Raw genomic sequence first — 19215 nt, 5'->3', positions numbered from 1 at the left:
AGCATAGAGCGCAGTAAAGGGGAGATACGTATCAGTCTGCTCTCAGACTGAGATGTAAAGCTTTGTACTGCGCATGTGCAGTAAACTAAAGCGCACTTTGCGCTTACAAATCCAACTTATATCCAACGCTACATGACCGCCAACATAAACAAATCAAGTATTGAAATGTAAATAAATTAATTTCATTAATTTGATGCACTAAGAACCCAAATTGTATATTTCCTTCCACAATGAATGGGTTAATATTTTTTCTTTACCAACAGATACATCTACAGGTAATGGACAATACAAAGGAAACCCATGAGTAAATATGGGGCACCAAGCATATTGGAAGCTCAGGTTATCACACAGGTGCATTCCTTAATGTTATATCCCAACACTCCCAGAGACATTTAAAAGATGCTGAAATGTTTTGCTCCAAGAGGGTAAGTTCTTGAAGAGCATTTATGAGGAGCTTCAGTGACCAATATTTTTTAACTTGCTAATGTGCTTATTGGTTAGCACTTCTGCCTCACAGCACTGGGGTCATGAGTTCAACTTCCGACCATGGCCTTATCTGTGTGGTGTTTGTGTGTTCTCCCCATGTTTGCGCGGGTTTCCTCTGGGTGCTCCTGTTTCCTCCTGCACCCCAAAAACATACTAGCAGATTAATTGCCTGCTATCGAATTGACCCTAGTCTCTCTCTCTCTCTCTCTGTCTGTGTGTGTATGTTAGGACATTTAGACTGTAAGCGCCAATGGGGCAGGGACTGATGTGAGTGAGTTCTCTGTACAGCAATGCGGAACTAGCGGTGCTATATAAATAGCTGCTGCTGCTGATGATGCCAATGCTTCACAAGTAACAGTGTCTAAGGTGATATCAGCATGGAACTCCAAGGCAAAAATGTGTAAACAAAAGGCAACTGCTGGCAAGAGCTCATATACAGCATTGTGTTATGATTTGAAGCTCAGAGCAGAAGATGTGAGCAGATGAATTGGCTACAAATTTCAACCTGTAGTATGAGCAGTCAGTTTATTTAAAAACTGTTGGACAAGTGCTCCACAGAGCAGGATATCATAGTGGGGTCGCAGTGCATAAACCACTTATCTTACCTGCATGCATGACTGCAAGTTCAGTGGTGCAAAGAGAACAGGCAATGAACTACTGAGCAGTGGAGGAAGGTGATATAGCCAACTGGATAACTGCACGATGCACAAAACTTGTGTGGTCACCAATGGTTTGAAGGAGATGACACTGATCTTCATAGCACACCCTTAAAACTCATCATATCTGAACCCAATTGAGCATTTATTATTATTATTTTTGGATGACGCATGAGATATCATTTTCTACGACCATCAGTCTGGCATGACTTGAGTGACTTGTTTGAATGCTCCTGCATCCTTCTTGCACTATTCCAGACATTGGTAGACTCAATACCACAGCTTATACAGGCCGTACTGGCCACACATGGTGGCCCAATACCCTATTAAGTTACTTTATTTTGGTGTTTTCATATTTTATCATTCTACCTTTATGTACAGTACACAAACATAAAGTACATCAGACTAAATTAAATGCATGCTATTTGATAAATGTTTATGCTCTCTACAAAATGATTGTAGGCATGAAGCTTGAGTATGGTTTGCCTAATATGTGATCTGATTTCAACTACATAGCACAATAGACAATCCCTCTGCATTAAAGCTAGTAGTTCTGTTACTAAACATTGAATTGCACCATAAACAGTTAAACATTGCTCCCTCACTATGTTGTAATGCAATGTAAACATGCCCCTTTTTTGGTTTAAAAAAAATTAAAAGCTTGAACACTACAGAAAGATAACTCTGTCAGAGTCCAGGGAAAAAAAAATCAGCACAAATTATTCAGGTAAAATAACATTTTCTGCTTTAAAACCATAAATAATGAAAATGCTTAATATATAATTATACAGCATAACTGTTTGGCAACAATAACTAAACTTAATGTAACATGTATTTGTACAAGTGGATAAATATTTTACTATGTAGATAGATGATGTTTGTGATCAGTTTATATTGTTTTATGTAGTCTACGAAATATTTTTCCTTTTAGGATGAAATTGTATTATACAGTGGTTTGTTGCTTCTTGTTCTTTACTTTGGTTTGTGGAGGTAAGTAACATTTCAATTTACTTCAGATTGACATGAATTACCTGACAATGATCCTATGTTTTTCATTATGTAACCGCTAGACAAGCTAAGCGGCCAATCAAGCAGACATCATTGTGTAAAATTACATACGCATTCCTCAGGAGGTTGGAGATGTACTAAACCCTTTTTTTTAAAAAAAAAAAAATAATAATAATAAAAAAATATTATTATTATTAACCATATATTGAATTGAGTTTTTGCCAGTGCTTTGTTAGTGAGTTATTTTATTTTTTTTTCCACAAAGGAAATCAGGTTTGTAAGCTTTAGAATGGTATGTTCTATTTTCCATTGTTACGTATATTGCTGCAAATATGCTGGTGCTACATAAAGTATAATAATAGTAATGTGACATAATAGATGAGCTGTGTTCAAAAGTGTAGAAATTGTGTGCCCTTCAAATTCTAACAAATAGGGCAAAATGAAACCTTTTTATAGCTCTGAAGCTAAGCACTGGAGGGATTAGTGAGAGGAGGTAATCCTAATAAGTGCCATTCATCTCTTGATAAAAGGAACTACAATATCATAAGAATTGTAGTAAGACATAGGAGGGAACTTCTGGTGTCCTTTATGCCATATAAATGTATCTTTCCTCCATTGAGACTATGCATGTTCCCCAAGATACAGTTACCTTGCATGCATCAGTCAATATTGTTTGCCATAAATAATTTTGTTTGAAAAATCATTTATCTCTAATATAAAGAACTGATATATAATAAAAAGTATTGGATGTGTTCCCTTTTGTAAGACTGTATACCTGGATTGGAGGAAGATGTGTACTTTCAAGGAGGAGACCATGGTTCTGTCTTTGCTCCAGATGTTGAATACTGTCAAATAAGCTGTACCTTCAGCCCACGTTGCTTGATGTTTTCTTACCTACCAGCAAGCTGGCCGAAAGAGAATGAAAGGTACAATAATATTATACAGTAAAAACAAAACAAAACAAAACAAAATATAGTTATACAGTTTCTTGTATGTACTGTTTTCCCTATTGTATGGTGCTGCAGAGCACTGTGGCACCTTACAAATAATATAATAATAATAATAATAATAATAATAATAATAATAATAATAATAATACAGTAGCTGAAGTGGGGCTCTATATGGTGATATGCCATCCGCCACTTCTGCTGCTGCTTGCATTCTAACACTATCAAATTCCAATCAATTACGTTTTCATTGTGATAATATTACTATATATACTAAATGGGTTTCACTCCAGTTACAAAGATTGTGATTTTTTTTTATTATTGTAAAATGTGATTTATCAGCAGGCTATGGTAAACTGGGGAGAGAAACATTACAATTTTACATAGAGAAAGGTTTTAAAATAAAACACAGCCTAACAAAAAATAAAATTGTTAATAATATTTTGTAGGCAATGCAATATATTTCTGCATTAACTGAATGTAGTAATGGTGGCTTAGTGGTTAGCACTTCTGCCTCACATCACTGGGGTCATGAGTTCAATTCCTGACCATGGCCTTATCTGTGTGGTGTTAGTGTGCTCTCCCCATGTTTGCATGGGATTCCTCTAGGTGCTCTGGTTTGCTCCCACACTCCAAAAACATACTAGTAGTTTAATTTGCTTCTATTAAATTGACCTTGGTCTGTGTGTGTGCTAAGGAATTTAAATTGTAAGCTCCAATGGGGACAGGGACAGATGTGAGTTCTCTGTACAGTGCTGCGGAACCAGTTGCGCTATATAAATAGATGATGATGATGAATGCAATAAGATTAAAATGTGCTTTACTAACTAATAGGCAGATTTTTTGTATTAAATGTAGTTATTATGATGTCGGGTACTAGCTAGAAAATCTGTAGTGAATTTAGAGTATATTGTACAGTATATAAATAATATTTGTGGTCCCTGTGTACAAGTAACATTGTTTTTTCTTTTTAATACTTCAGATTTGCATGCTTTCTAAAGGACAGTGCTACATTGACACTACTAAAAGTTTCCTTTCCAGGAGCAGTTTCAGGATATTCCTTAAAGCACTGCACCAAGAAAATACTCAGTAAGAACTTGTATTATGATTTCCTATACAGAAACCTAATATGTGCTTTTCTTTTATTCTATATATTTAGAGATGCACTTCAAATAAAATGTATATGGTATATATTTTTGTGGTGTATATGAATATGATCAAACCCAAAAGTCGAAGTGTACATTTAGAAGTGGCAGTATGGAAATTTAGAAGTAATGGTATGAAATATGTAATGGGAATGTTAGTGAATGGCATTTAATAGTTTTACAATGAAGACGGTAGGAGAGGTGGCGGTATGACATACCACTGTATACACCCCCACTTCCACCATTGGTCGAACCTACAAATATTTTATCTGCATTTTCATCTGCTTTAAGTGATTGACTTTGCAATTCTCTTCGATTGGAAGTGGTGGAACTTTGCTTGGAATGAAGAGTTCTATAAGTTTTCTGTTTTGGTTCAATTTTTTGTTTCAGTTTTCATGTTTGAGCTAAAAGATCCACAATGTATTATATTTTTAAACAGTTGTCTATGAGAACTGGTCAAATTCAATCAAAGTTCAAACCAATTTGAACAATTCAAGCATCTCTAGTAATAAGATAAACAAGTGGACTGGTCTTATGTTTTGGAGCATTCCCATTCAGCGAAAGGACTTGAATTCTGCATCACCTCATATCTGGTGGAGACCCCGTTTCGTCCTATTCCTTTAATGAGAGAAAACAGTCTCCAATAAAAAAAAAAAAAAAGGGTGGCGTATCCCCTCCCAAAATCCTCCAATAGACCCAATGATAGCCTAGATTGGTTTGCACTATAAAAGGAAGATCATGAGCGTGGGGTTCTGGTGCATTACTGATAACCAGCCCTAGGCTGGTCATGACAGGTTGGTGCCTCTCTGGATAATGTGGGAGTGCAAAAACATTCTGGCCCCCATACCAGAAGCTTTTAAATCCAACCCTGCCATGTGCCAGAATAATTACCAAGATCGGGGCCCAACTTGGAATAAAAGACTCCTCAAACCCTTGTTCCTAACTTAAAATATTCTTTTTTTTTCCCTTGATCTGCCATAGTCCAACTTTATTTAATAAATTGGTGAACAAGGGATTTGGGGAATCTGTAATAAACTACAGTTTGTTTTGAAGTTGTGTACATATTTTTTACTCTGCTACATGCAAATGCAAGCAGAGGCTGGTAGTATATTCCCTGCATGCAAAAGTAAAATTTGCATTTGCATCCTATGCATTGCAATGTGGTTTGATGTGGTGCAAATGTGCATTTTTTAGCTGGATAAGGTGTTTGGGTAAATGAGGAATGCTGAAACCTCATTACTCCAAACCCAGCTTACCTGGAGGTTACTGTTTGACCCAGTTCTTTTTGCGACTGTGGAAGCTCAGATATCTAGTGCAAAATCCATCTCTAAATAAATGGTAGATAAGTGTTGCTGTTGTTGTTTGTGGTGGTGGGGTTATTTATTTGGCATGAGATTTTTGAATTACTGTTCTGTTTTTAAAAAAGAAAATAATATCATTGTCAGGGCCTGATTAAGGGTTCTGGCCGCCCTAGGCTAATACGGCCGCAGCGCCCCCCCCCCCCCCTCCCCCTCCTCCGAATATATAGGTGTATAGGAACACTCCTGAATATGAATGTTCAGGTGTATTCTCCAGCATTCAAATTTAGACAGATTGTGCCATTGTCTCTTACCTGTCCTTGCTCTTCTCTCTTGCAACTTTGTTATCCTCTCGTTGGCTTCTAGAAAGTTGGCGTCCTTTTTTGAAAATGCAAAAATGTATTATAATGCAAACCCTGAATGATTAGGCCCTTTAGTTAAAACAAAACACTCCATTATGGCCAGCTAAAAGTACCCCATTGGACAGGCATATATAAGCAATATCTGAATATTTGTTGTCAATCAAATACAAACCTCTACCAGCCCCATCTCACTAATATTTAGTATTCTAGTGATTGCTGAGACCACCCATGTGACCACCACAAAATCATGAGATTCTGCCCCCCAAAGCTGCTCTATTTTTTAAAAAGCCCCTGCAGCCATTTTCCTTAACCACAACCCCCCCGCACAGCCATTTTCCTTAACCCCTGCTGCAGCCATTTTCTTTACCTCCCACCCTGCATCCATCCCCCTTGCAGCTATTTTCCTTACCTCCACTCTGCTAGCTAGCTATCCCCCCCGTCACATCAAAACTCCCCCAGTCACATATATCAGCCCCCCTCCTCTGCCCTCCTTCATACATATCAACCTCTCTACCTCCCTATAGATTTTCATGGCAGCCCCCCCTCCCACCCTATAGATTTGTATGACAGTCCCCCTCTCCCTCCCTATACATATGCATGACAGTCCCCCCTCTCCCTCCCTATAGATATGCAGGGTAGTCCCCCCCCTCCCTATAGATATGCAGGGTAGTTCCCCCCCTCCCTATAGATATGCAGGGTAGTTCCCCCCCCTTCCTATAGATATGCAGGGCAGTTCCCCCTCCCTATAGATATGCAGGGCAGTTCTCCCCCTCCCTATAGATATGCAGGGCAGTTCCCCTCCCTCCCTATAGATATGCAGGGCAGTTCCCCCCCTCCCTATAGATATGCAGGGCAGTTCTCCCCCCTCCCTATAGATATGCAGGGCAGTTCCCCCCCTCCCTATAGATATGCAGGGTAGTTCCCCCCCTCCCTATAGATATGCAGGGTAGTTCCCCCCCCTTCCTATAGATATGCAGGGCAGTTCCCCCTCCCTATAGATATGCAGGGCAGTTCTCCCCCTCCCTATAGATATGCAGGGCAGTTCCCCTCCCTCCCTATAGATATGCAGGGCAGTTCCCCCCCCTCCCTATAGATATGCAGGGCAGTTCTCCCCCCTCCCTATAGATATGCAGGGCAGTTCCCCCCTCCCTATAGATATGCAGGGCAGTTCCCCCGTTCACTTACCTGTAGTTGTGCCAGGGTCGCTCCTCTCCTCAGATCAGCAGATAGGAAGTGAAGACGCCCTGCTTCCTGTCTGCTGCACAGCAACAGGCAGCCTGGCGATTGGCTGTGTGTTGCTAACCACTGACCACCAATGACCTTTTGATCATCGTGCCCTCCACCCCCCCGCGGCGATCCCCCCCCACGGCGATCCCCAGCGGCGACCCCCCCTCCCCCACCCCGGAAAAAAAAATGAATGGAAAAAAAAATTAAAAAAAATAAAAAAATACCCACAGTGCAGCGCCCCCCGGGACCCAGCGCCCCAGGCTGCAGCCTGGTCAGCCTAGTGGTTGATCAGGCCCTGATCATTGTTCCATAAAACGGGTACAGCAGCCAGAGCCGTAACTTAGAATTCTAGCGCCCTGGGCGAGAAAGACAAATGCCGCCCCCCTAGCCCTCAATTTTAACCATATTAACCTAAAATATTCCTAAATTGCGCCCCCCTTCAGCGTTGCGCCCTGGGCGGTCGCCCCTGTCGCACAGCCCTAGTTACGGCCCTGACAGCAGCATGCCTTATGTTATAAATCTTGGTTTTTACATGTCTGTATCATTTATTAAATGTTACAATAAGGTGGGAACCACACATTTTGACTTATGAAAATTTTCCAAATGAAAGCATTGCATTTTGCTGTCCCTCAAACATGGTTCTACAGCCACAAGGTGATGTGTTTTCAGGGAGATGCTACCATCCCACTGATTTGTCGCAAGAAGTGCTTTACTAAAATGTTAAATCTATTTTCACATATTCTCTTTCAGTAAAATAAACCATTACATTTGCTAATGTTTATTTATAAAATATTTGCACATTGATAGCAAAATACTGATGATTCATTGATTTCATTTGGTGCATGTTTTGTCTCAAACTAAACCCCACTCATCTATTGACTTTTATGTTTAGCATTCGTTAATGATTAATACTGTGAGCCGCTTTCAAAATAATAATTAAACAACTGATAACTCATTACTTGGAAAAGTTACCATTGCACCTGACCATTCATGAGTTTCTGATGACCAATGTAAGTTTGTCTGTAAGTTTGTCTGTCACTATCAGTCATATAAACAGCATGATCATATAATAACCCTATTGATACCAGTAGGCAGAATAAAAGTTTCTTTCCTGTCAACATTTTATGGTCTATTATGAAAGTACAATTTCACTTATTATGAATTTACATTGCTGAATTGCATTATGCCATCTCAGGGTAGCTGGTTGAAGCTCACCTATTCTTGAGTCAGTTAAATAAATTGTATTTGGGAGAGAGAAAGTTGTACTTCAAATGGTTATTTACAATAAAAGATTACAGAAAGATAAAAATGTAATTATATATTAAAAATAATGCATTGTGAAACAAACTTAAATTAAGATTAATATAAATGAACATAATAATTACAAAGCATATTAAGGCCATCGCTGCCTACTCTCCTGGAATGTAAGGGAGACTCCCAAATTTCTAATAGTTCTCCGATACTCCAGGGAGAGCAGTGCACTCCCACCTCTGCCCACTTCCGTAGTGAAGTGTTCTGATTCACAGCGAGTTTTATCATCCTGGTTTTGCCCCCACTGTAATAGGCCAAAAATAGTGGCATTGAGAGGTAGGGGCATAGATTAATGACACTATTCACTCGCCTGCGCCCCCTGGACTCAGCAGATTAATATCCCTTCTAGCAACTCCCAGAAAGTAGATCGAAGATGTTGGCAAGTTTTGTTAAGTCTGTATGTATCATTCGCAATAAAGATTCTCAGATGCGATCGCTGTGGTTTCAAAGCACATAGGTTTTATTCGCAAAAGGCAAAGTTTGCATGTATACGTTATGCTGTTAGCACTAACACAAGCCTCTGTCAGAACACACTGGTTTCCAAAGCCAGAGGTGAAAATTTTTATACACTGTACAGTTGTAAGAAGCAGTGACATCACAAAGATACACAGTTACAGTATTAAGGTTTACATTCATAGGTCAATGGGTCATGACCTCCCGAGAACTCAACGCCTCATTGGCTGATTCCTTTGGTCATTGTTCCTTGAGGTGGAGATCATCTTAGCATATGTTGCCAGGTCTCCTTTTCTCAGGCTCCTGCCTCTAGACCTGTATAAATGTGTTCTTTTATGACCTCTCTAGAGTTGCTATTTGGTGTAGGAAAGGTGATATTAGTTATAACTAGCATTCGCAATGTCCGAGCACTACATAAATAATATCGGAAATGTTCTCATGCGATTGCAAACAGAATGAGATCAAATTGTATTTATTATGTTGGAAACATTAATTCGATTTTTTGTCATATTATATAATTTTTATTAATTGAAATAAATAGATTTAAACTTATTTGCATGCTGTTATTTGCTAAGATTATTATTTGATTGCGTACTAATCTCATTGCAATCGATAGTAGTGTACAGAAAATATTGATTACCACCTTTATTCAATTATAACTAATTATTATTAAATAAACTTCAACAGTATAATTAAGGCTCAAAAGAAAAAGCTATTTGCAGCAGCCAATTCCCAAAAAGACCAGGGGGTAAATGTATCATACCCCGTTTTTTTCAACTCGCCGGGAATCGGCGAGTTGACAGCTAAGATTTAAAGCGGCGCTGGCTTGTAAAGGCAGCGCTTGCCTTTACAAGCCAGCGCCGTTTTAAATTTTAGTTGTCAACTCGCCGATTCCCGGCGAGTTGAAAAAAACGGGGTATGATACATTTACCCCCAGATGGTATATCCGGAAAGGTATCTGGAGAAGAGAAAGTGAGACAGGGTGCCTGATTGTGTAGTATTTTAGGATTTTGTCCCAAAGATATAGGTAATATAAATTATACTTACCGGACGTATACAATAATACAGCACATCTGTGTTAATCCAGAACTTCTTATTGAGAGATAAATAGTCACATTAGTATTATTTGTGAGAACTACAACTCATAATCTCTTAGTATTCATCATAATATCTCTGTTTATTACAGATTTCATAATTATCTTTGGAGACTGAGGTGCAACCAGCCAGAGTGGACAACAGTACAAAGAAAACAAGCAAAAGACTGGACTAATTGTTGGAGCACTATGGAGTTCTCCATAGTGCACCAACAATTAGTCGAGTCTTTTGCTTATTTTCTTTGTACAGTTAATCCAGAGCTCTCTAGCTTTCTAGTTGATAGGAACCGCAGCATGCGTGGAAATGATGAAAGGTACCAGAGGTAGTGCAGTATTTTTTTAAAAATAGTATAAACGTGTATACACCACTCCCCAGCTCTCATGCTTAGGCGTACCAGAAATAGATAAAATCTCGCTTATTTTTATATACTCTGGACACGGATGTACCTCTTGGTATTGCTGGAAAACAAAACAGAAAACGAATGGTTTTGTGATGCTGTGATTAACCATCTCCTTCAGCAGAAAAGGATCATATTCAACTGGCGGCACTAAATGGATGTGTCAACTCAGGTAGCGGAGAAGATGAAGTTGTGGTTTAGATGCTAGAACGTTGAAGAGCACTAGGGGTTGTTTGTGACTGACCAAATGTGAGAGGCAGGGTACTTTGAGTACTACGTGGGTCAAAGAGTAACTAAAATAGGAAACTTATACAGAGGTCACTATAATGTGTGGTACTCATAAAGTACTCATTTTTGCTTTCTATTTATTGTATGTAAAAGACAGGGGGCAGAGATTGTGGTGCTGATTGGTCAGGGTTGTTGTTCTGACACAGTAGTGTTAGAATTCTGCTTCTCCAATGTGTCAGTGCAACCCCAATAAGCACTGCAGCAGTGTTAGTACAGGTGGCGTGTAGAGTCGGCATATCACACCCACAGCTTAGATAGAGCTTAAATTATGGCTGTACTGCACTCTAGAGAAGCACATACTGGGTCTGAATCATTAAGGCAAGCAAAGCAAAAAAATAAGTAAATTTGCACCTTGGTAAAACCATGTTGCATTGGAGGAGAAGGTAAATTCAAAATGAGGGGACAGACTTATTGTTGAGGTAAGGCATGTCCTAGATCAACTTTAAATTTCAGGGTAAAAATAAAGTATTTGTGTGTTACATGAAAAGCAGACAGTATTTGACTTTTGGTGCAAAAGAATAAAGTAATTTTCACCCCTTGCATTGCAACATGGTTTGTCCAGGAGCACAAGTTACTCCTTTTTTTTGCTTTGCATGCCTTAAACCCATTCTTGAATATGTGTTAACCATAAAATATAAAATTATATATTTACCTCTATTGCTCCAGCCTGCAGGGATAAGCTGTATCCTGGACTTGATATGATGGGAACAAACTACAATATTTCTAAAGTTACAAGTGTGGAACAATGCAGGGAGCGCTGCACCAACAATGAGCACTGCCAGTTTTTTACCTACGTTACAGAGAATTTCCACAGTGTACAACTCCGGTAAGTATACTCTGGTAAATCCTATAAATTCATTAGAAAATAGTCCCTAGCAAGTGAATAAGCTGAATGTTTGAAAACAAGCCTAAGCAACGGATAAAATATAGGATATAAAAAGAACAATCACAATCAGAACAGAGGGCCTGATTCATTAAGGTTCTTAACTTAAAATCATGTTACAATGCAAGGGGTGCAAATTAGTATTCTGTTTTGCACATAAGTTAAATACTGACTGTTTTTTCATGTAGCACACAAATATTTGATAGCTTATTTGTACACTGAAATCTAAAGTTGATATTTGTGTGCTACATGAAAAAACAGTCAGTATTTAACTTATGTGCAAAACAGAATACTAATTTGCACCCCTTGCATTGTAACATGGTTTTGTCCAGGAGACTTAAATAAGAAGTTTCTTAAGTTAAGATCCTTAATGAATCGGACCCAGAGTACCTAAAAAATCTGAGATGTCTAAAATTTTGTTCATAAATTTATTTTTAAGTTGGGGTGGGGTGATATAGGAAGGGGGGGCTGGTTGTCACGGTTTGTCACTGGTTTTAATTTTGTAATTAATAAATTGACTGGTTCTTATAATTTTTCCTAATACAGCATGAATTGTTTGACATTATTTCTCTAGAAACGTGTGCTACTTCAAATACTCTGGTAAAGGAATGCCCACAAAAATAAGGCTGCTGGCAAATGTCATATCTGGCTTCTCATTAAAGTCTTGCGGAAAATCTTCTCTAGGTAAATATTACATTTTATGTAACTAGCAGTAAATACTGTTATGTATTTAAATAGCAGTAACTATGGGGGTGGCTGCATTCAGAAACACTATTCAGCTGACATATATTCATTAATGAATAGGAAGTGGTTGACAAAGACATGTTAATATCACATTGATAACAAATGACTTGCTCTGTAATACCTTGGTAAATGCTTCCTGTCCTTGTTGCTTACACATGACAATAATTTATTTTTTATAATTACGGATTTTATTATGTGAATACTACACCATAAATCCCTGCTTAAACATTGAGCAAATGCCAAATGTACTGGCAGATTGTAATTGATAAATAACTTTTAGCTTTATATACACAGAAATGCAGACAAATTGCAATAACACTTGATGTTATAGGATGTCATTAAATATTTATAGATGTAGATGACAAAGTGTGATGTTGACAGATACTTTCCAGTACTGGGTGCTTACTTCGGGTTCTGCCACACACATGGTTTCTCAAACATAGTTTTGGGAGGTGGTAGAATAAGGAGAAGAAACTATCCAGAGATCAAATATTTAATTAAGAACAGCAAGAGGTGTGTATGTGTTATTGATATCCTATCTTTATATCTAAGAAACAGGAATTAAATTCCTTTCCAAATGACATTACAATCAAACCCTTCATTAAAACCATGTCAAGTTAGTGTGCTATGTGAGCATTCTCAGAAACTTTCTATTTTTCTCACTTGATTGAGCAAGTTGCTCCTTCTCATTTCCAGCTGCATGTGCTCTACACTTATGCATTTCAATTTTCTGTTTTACATTTTTCTTATGTTTGTGTAACAATTTTTATATGCTGCTGATGCTCATATTCATTTTTGTAAAACCCCAGACATGTGGCCCAAATATTGTGGTCCGCATGAGCAGGTAACGTATAAACCACATGAGATAATTATAGATGTAGAAATTCTACCTCTGACCCTGTATGTTGATCATGTACTGTATGCAAAAAAATTACTCAATTTCCTTGGGGAAAAATCTGAACATACTACAATGCGTCCTGGCAGATTTAGATTTTAAGACTTGATGCCTGTCTGCTGTTCTACCTCAGTTCTGGCTTTTGCTAGTTATTTTCTTCCTAGCTCCAAAATCTCATAAGTATGAAGTCTGCTTGTATGTGGTTGTCTAAAATGGTACAATTGTGTTTAATGCGGCTGAATTGGTTCTCAGCCATTTTTACTTATATCCACTTCCTGAATGTAAATATGTAATCAAATACATTTATTGGAAATGAGTACTCATTTAAATTTTGCCTGATTGAGGACTCTGAATTGAAGATCAAGAAAAGATATTTCTGTCTAAATTATTTCACCAAAAAAATGTAAATGATAACGTTTGTGATTAGGATGAGAAATAAATGCAGCTAAAGAACAGCTTCAAATGAATACAATATCATGTATATATTTATGCAGTGAGATTATGAGAAAAGACATTGCTATACCTACTATGGTCATATTCCCACTTACCCAATAATAACATGTTAAAGATGTGTGCAAAATTATACCCATTGGCACTCCATTGATCTGCCAATTATATTCTTCTTCATATACAAAATAATTTTTACTTAATGTGAAATGAATACAATTCAAAATAAATTATCTTTGTTCAACAGGAAAATTCTTTCTACAATGCTGTATACATTATATTCAATAGCTGTGAATTCCTGTTGGTGATAAATAGAGGTGCATAGTAGTTCTAGGTCACTATTAACTAAATACTGACCACCACCCCATGATAACATTACCATATATATATCTTAATAGTCCTTTAAATATGACTGTAGTAGTACATCCATTGGATTTAAAATTGATCACTATATCTGGATATGCCAGATACTAAAGGGCCTACTATGGAAATAATGGGTATGGAGTTTGTGAAAGATATTTTATGTAATTTGGAATTATGTTATAAATGAGGGAGTTTAGGATATTCTATATGTAAGTAATCCTGTTCCTTTTTGTGTATAATTCCAGATTCATATGCCATGAATATAAGCTGACTTATTGAATTCAGTTGTGTGATCTCTATTTAATTTAAAATAGGCTTTATCATCACTTAACAAGATGAGGGTTTTAGGTTATTAAGTGTCACCACTCCACTGCCCTTGTCTGCCTCTCGAATGATAATGAGGTGATTGCCCTTAATCTGGCATAATGCCTGCTCTTCTGTTTTGCTCAAGTTCATATAACCAATATCGCTACCGAAATTCCTAAATTCCTCTTGACTGTTTGTTAAGATATTTCTAGTGCTGATCCTTGGGCTGGTCTAGGCTAAAAGACACTGGGTTTCTTAAGGTCATTGAGATTGTTTTGATAAACTCTGCATTCTCTAGCAACTAGATCAAATTATTTATACCTTGCTGTTCCTGCATTGTAAAATATTGATTTTTATCACACAGGGACACATTGTGATGTGCTTTTTTTCTGAATTTCAGTGGAATACATTCATTTTCTTATTCTATTTCCAAATCAGTGAATAATACAGTATTGGTTTGAGCCTTTAATACATTTTATAGAGGAAGTTTCCACAATCTATTACATGACCTCCCATTATGTCTGGTCTTTAAGCACGAATGGAGCACATCACAAACAGTCATCACTAAAACAACATTGGGGAGAACAGAGAAATAGAACTATAGAAAGTGAGGAGGGTGTATGGGAAGGGGACGGCCCTACACTAAAGAAACATTATTGTCAGAGAAGACCACTACTCAATTAGGGATACTCAATTTGTGCAGTACAAGTTTCACCATTGCCCAGATAAATCTTTTCAAAAATATATGTACGTAGTAAGAATGTCAATTATTCTGATTTATGTATTGATTTGAATAAATTCCTAAGAAAACTTACTTTCTTGCCTTTGTGGGTTATTTACCCTACACAAGTCTGGGGATCAACATAGGAGTATTTTGTCAAATAGTCTCAGAGTAGTTTAGGAAATTCAATAGTAATGCTACCGTATATGAACTTGAGCAGAGCAGAAGATCAGGCGATACAGCAGCTTAAGAACAATCACCTCATTACTATTCAAGAGGCAGACAAGGGAGGTGGAAGGATGACACTGAACAAACAAGATTTTACACATGAGGGTTTTAGGTTATTAAATGATGATAAAGTATATCCTAAATTAAATAGAGATTTCACTAGGAAATTCAATGACTCCCTCAAACAGTTTATACTCCTAGCATATACATAAACATATATATATATATATAGGCTCTTCAACATCTGTTATGTCTAAATATATTGTAGATTTTCTAAATCCAATGGACATATATTTACAGTCATTTTTCAATAACTTCAGTGCTGTTATTACAATACATGATGAAATATTGTAGGGTAGAGATCAACAGTTAGGGGTCTATTTAACAAGCGGTTTAGAATCATAAGCAAATGATGTGATGCAATTTACGCTTACACTGTGATATGGCGATCTTGGGCACTTTGGATCCCAGCTTGGGCTGCTGAGAAGTCTCTTGATCCAAGGACACCTTGCTAGAATCTACAAAAATACATTTTCATGATTATTCTGCCCTGAAAGCTGAGTTGAAAGGAGTTAGCATTCTCTTCCTCTATCTCTTCTCCTCTCGAACAATCAGTATTTGTGACCGTACAGTGGAGTGGGAAAAGTAGCCATCAACACTATACAGAGTCCTAGCTGTCATATATATTGAGCAGTGACCCTGCTGTGATGATTTCACTGTGTGTAGTATCCAATGAAGGGCTGTCAATCTGTCAATTCAGAACAGTAATCTTTAAAAGCAAGAGAGGACCACAGGCAATCTTCGTCCTGCCCATTTTCCAGCCTCCCCCTGAATAGATTATATACATATCCTTTATTGCCACCAACTGTTAAATAAGCCCAACTATGAGGCAAGTCAAGAGCTGGATAAGGAGGTTTTACAATATATATTCTTTATTCTAGACTCATTAATAAATCATAGATATTATCTTCCAGAGCCTTACTGGCTTCGCCTCACATATACTGGTGACATGTAAATTGATTCCTCTCTTACCAGAACAACAATAAACAAAATATTGTCAAATATAATTTGTTAGTGTAATGTTAACAATTTCATTTTTGCATTCTTTAGATTGCCAAAGAGATATCTTTCAGACAATGGAATTTTTTGGGGATAATCTCACAAGTGTGATTGCTCCAGATGTGAACACATGTCAGAAAATTTGCACATTCTATCCAAACTGTTTATTTTTTACATATATAACAAAGGATTGGAATGAACCATTGCTAAGGTTAGTGGCAATAACTGACCATGACAACCTGTTTACTTATAATGTCACACTTGTAGCTGAACACAAAAGGAACAGTAATTGGCATGCTTATGAAATGTGATTCAATGTAAAAACATAAATTAGTATATATTTATAAACTTCAAAGACAATTCCCCCCTATTCCCCAACAACCAGTTCCCTGAATCTCCCTATGTTTTCTCCAGACCCACTTCCCCTTCTCTCCAGCCTTCCCTCCTGTTCTCTTCAGCCCCCTCTTCTCACCAGTATAGACTTTTAGGATGGACTGAAGATCTAGTGGTGTTATTAACAGTGAGGAAGGTTTGAGGGGAGGTGGTGATTCTGAAAGGAGGGAAGAAGATAAGTTCTATTTTGTACATGTTGAGCTTTAGTTAGCATTGGGAAATCCATTTGGAGATAGAAGAAAGATAATTGGTTACACAAGAGGAGAGGTCAGGTGAAGATATATAGGGGTAAATTTAGCAAACTTTGGGTTTGAAAAAGTGGAGATGTTGCAAACAATCAGATTCTAGCTGTCACTTTGCAGAATGTACTAAATAAATGATAACAAGAATCTGATTGGTTGCTATAGGCAACATCTTCTTTTTTTCCAATCTGCAACTTGATAAATTTACCCCATAGACTTGGGTGTTGTCAGTGTAAAAGATAACAGGTATACAGTGAAAAAAGTAAAGGGACAAGAGCAGAGAATGGGAATGGAGGGGAGGATGTGCCAGTAGAAAGTGAAGCATGAAACAACTGTGTCACAAAGACCAATGGACTGAAGGGTGTGTAGGAGAAGAGGGTGATCAACAGTGTCAAAAGCAGCAGGTCTAGGAGAATGGGTATGGAGAAACACCTAGGGCTAGATTTACTAAGCTGTGGGTTTGAAAAAGTGGGGATGTTGCCTATAGCAACCAATCAGATTCTAGCTTTCATTTTGTAGAAGGTACTAAATAAATAAAAGCTAGAATCTGGTTGGTTGCTATAGGCAACATCCCCACTTTTTCAAACCCGCAGTTTAGTAAATCTAGCCCCTAGACTTTTCAGTAAGTAGATCAATGATCACTTTTGCTAGAGCAGTTTCAGTTGAATGCCTGGGACAGAAGTCTGAATGCAAAAAGTTGAGAATGGAGTAAGGGAAAGGGAGCAGAGAAGTTGGGAGGGAATAGGGTAAAAGGGGAAAGGTTATAAGATAAGATAATGAGATGAGTGCAGAGAGTTTGTCTACTGAAGAGAATGATTTGAGGGTAGATTTGAAAATGTGAGTAGAGTTGGTGGAGTGTTGGGAATTTGGCATGTGGAAATATTGATTTTGTGTTTGAAGTAGGTGGAAAAATCATGGGCTGTGAGGGAGGAAGGGGGAAGAGGTGTAGGTGGACAGAGAAATGAGTTGAAGGTGGCAAATGGGAGACATGGCTTAGAAGACTGGGTGGATAATAGAGATTTGAAGTATGTTTGTTTGGTAAATGAAAGAGCAGTCTTGTAAGATAAAAAGATACAATTATAGTGCTGGAAATCAGTATAGAAACAAGATTTCCTCCAGTGGCGCTCTGCAGAGCAGGAGCACTTTTGCAGGCAGCAGGTCTGTTTTGTGTGCCATATTTGGGACTTGAAGCATCTGAGACTGTATGTGGTAGCTGCAGCTGCTCTATGGCTGAAATTAATGTTTTGTTGTAGAAAGAGGTAGCATGCTTAGGGCAGGACAATGCAGTCATAGGAGAAAGTAGTTGTTTTACTGAAAATGAGAAGGCAATTGAGTTAAGAGTACTTAGGTGTCGGTGTGGACTTGGGTGGAGTGCAAGAGATAAGGTGAGGCTGTAGGAAAGGAGGTTGTGGTTGGAGAGTGGGTAGTCTGGAGTTGGAGAAACTAGCAGTAGGTGGGTGGGAAATGAGGTCCACTGGGAGGGACCAAAGAAGGAAGTAAGTGAAAGATGTGTAGTAGCACAAGAGATAGGGGGATTATCAATGGGAATGTTAAAATCACCTAGTATGAGAGTATGCAGGTCAAAAGTAGAATTTGGAAACTGGAATTTCCGGGGGAGGGGGGTTCAGAGGGTATAACTTGGAAGTCTCTCTAATAGCAAGAAGGGTAAGTGATCTAGAAATTAAAAGATCATGAATAAAGGCATGTTTCTTACAAACAGATCTGGCCTTTCATAATGCACAAGAGAAGGGAGGAGAGGGTAGTGGAGATATGTGGATACGGTTGTTGGGACTGGAAATACAGGGTGGATGAGAAGTTTTTGGGTGGAGTGAGCAGATAGTAGTAACTGTACAGGACCCAGAGGTGAAATGTAACCAGCAGCCTTGAGAAGGAGCAAAGGGAGAAAGAGGATATGTGAGGATGATCTGTGGGTGTGAGATTTATTTCTGTGTAGTTTGGAGAGTGTGGTGAGTGCAGGAAAAAAAACAGTTCATGTGTGCAGGCTAGCGAGGAGGGAAGTAGTAGAGGGGAAATAATAATAGGGGAGGGAGAAATTGGATGATGGAGAAAGAAGAGAAGTTTGGAGAGAAGTGTGGTGAAATTGAATAGGCAAAAAAGAGAGTTTAAATGATTAAATGCATGATGGATTGGGTATTAGCCAGGGTATGTAATGAGAGAGTGGGAAAGAACAATTGATATAAAAATGTGCAGGACAATGGAGGAGGTGAAGGACACTTTACTGCCCCCCTGGCTGGGGTTAA

At 38.1% G+C, this 19215-nt stretch overlaps 1 protein-coding gene across 3 annotated transcripts in view; it reads left to right on the top strand.

The window, feature by feature from the left end:
- Nucleotides 1–1773: 1773 nt before the first annotated feature.
- The window catches only part of KLKB1 (kallikrein B1), a 56413-nt gene continuing 38971 nt past the window's right edge, over nt 1774–19215 (top strand). For all 3 annotated transcript variants that reach the window (XM_075196712.1, XM_075196703.1, XM_075196720.1), the window contains exons 1-7: nt 1774–1869; nt 2074–2132; nt 2917–3076; nt 4080–4186; nt 11340–11499; nt 12131–12240; nt 16371–16530. In XM_075196712.1, the coding sequence (XP_075052813.1) occupies nt 2075–2132; nt 2917–3076; nt 4080–4186; nt 11340–11499; nt 12131–12240; nt 16371–16530 (755 nt within the window). In that variant the 5' untranslated portion in view covers nt 1774–1869; nt 2074. The remainder of the gene's footprint in view (nt 1870–2073; nt 2133–2916; nt 3077–4079; nt 4187–11339; nt 11500–12130; nt 12241–16370; nt 16531–19215) is intronic.

This window comes from Mixophyes fleayi, chromosome 1 (assembly GCF_038048845.1).
Source record: "Mixophyes fleayi isolate aMixFle1 chromosome 1, aMixFle1.hap1, whole genome shotgun sequence".
Taxonomy (NCBI): domain Eukaryota; kingdom Metazoa; phylum Chordata; class Amphibia; order Anura; family Limnodynastidae; genus Mixophyes; species Mixophyes fleayi.
The sequence above is the reverse complement of the archived record's forward strand: the minus strand, read 5'-3'. Positions and strand labels throughout refer to the sequence as shown.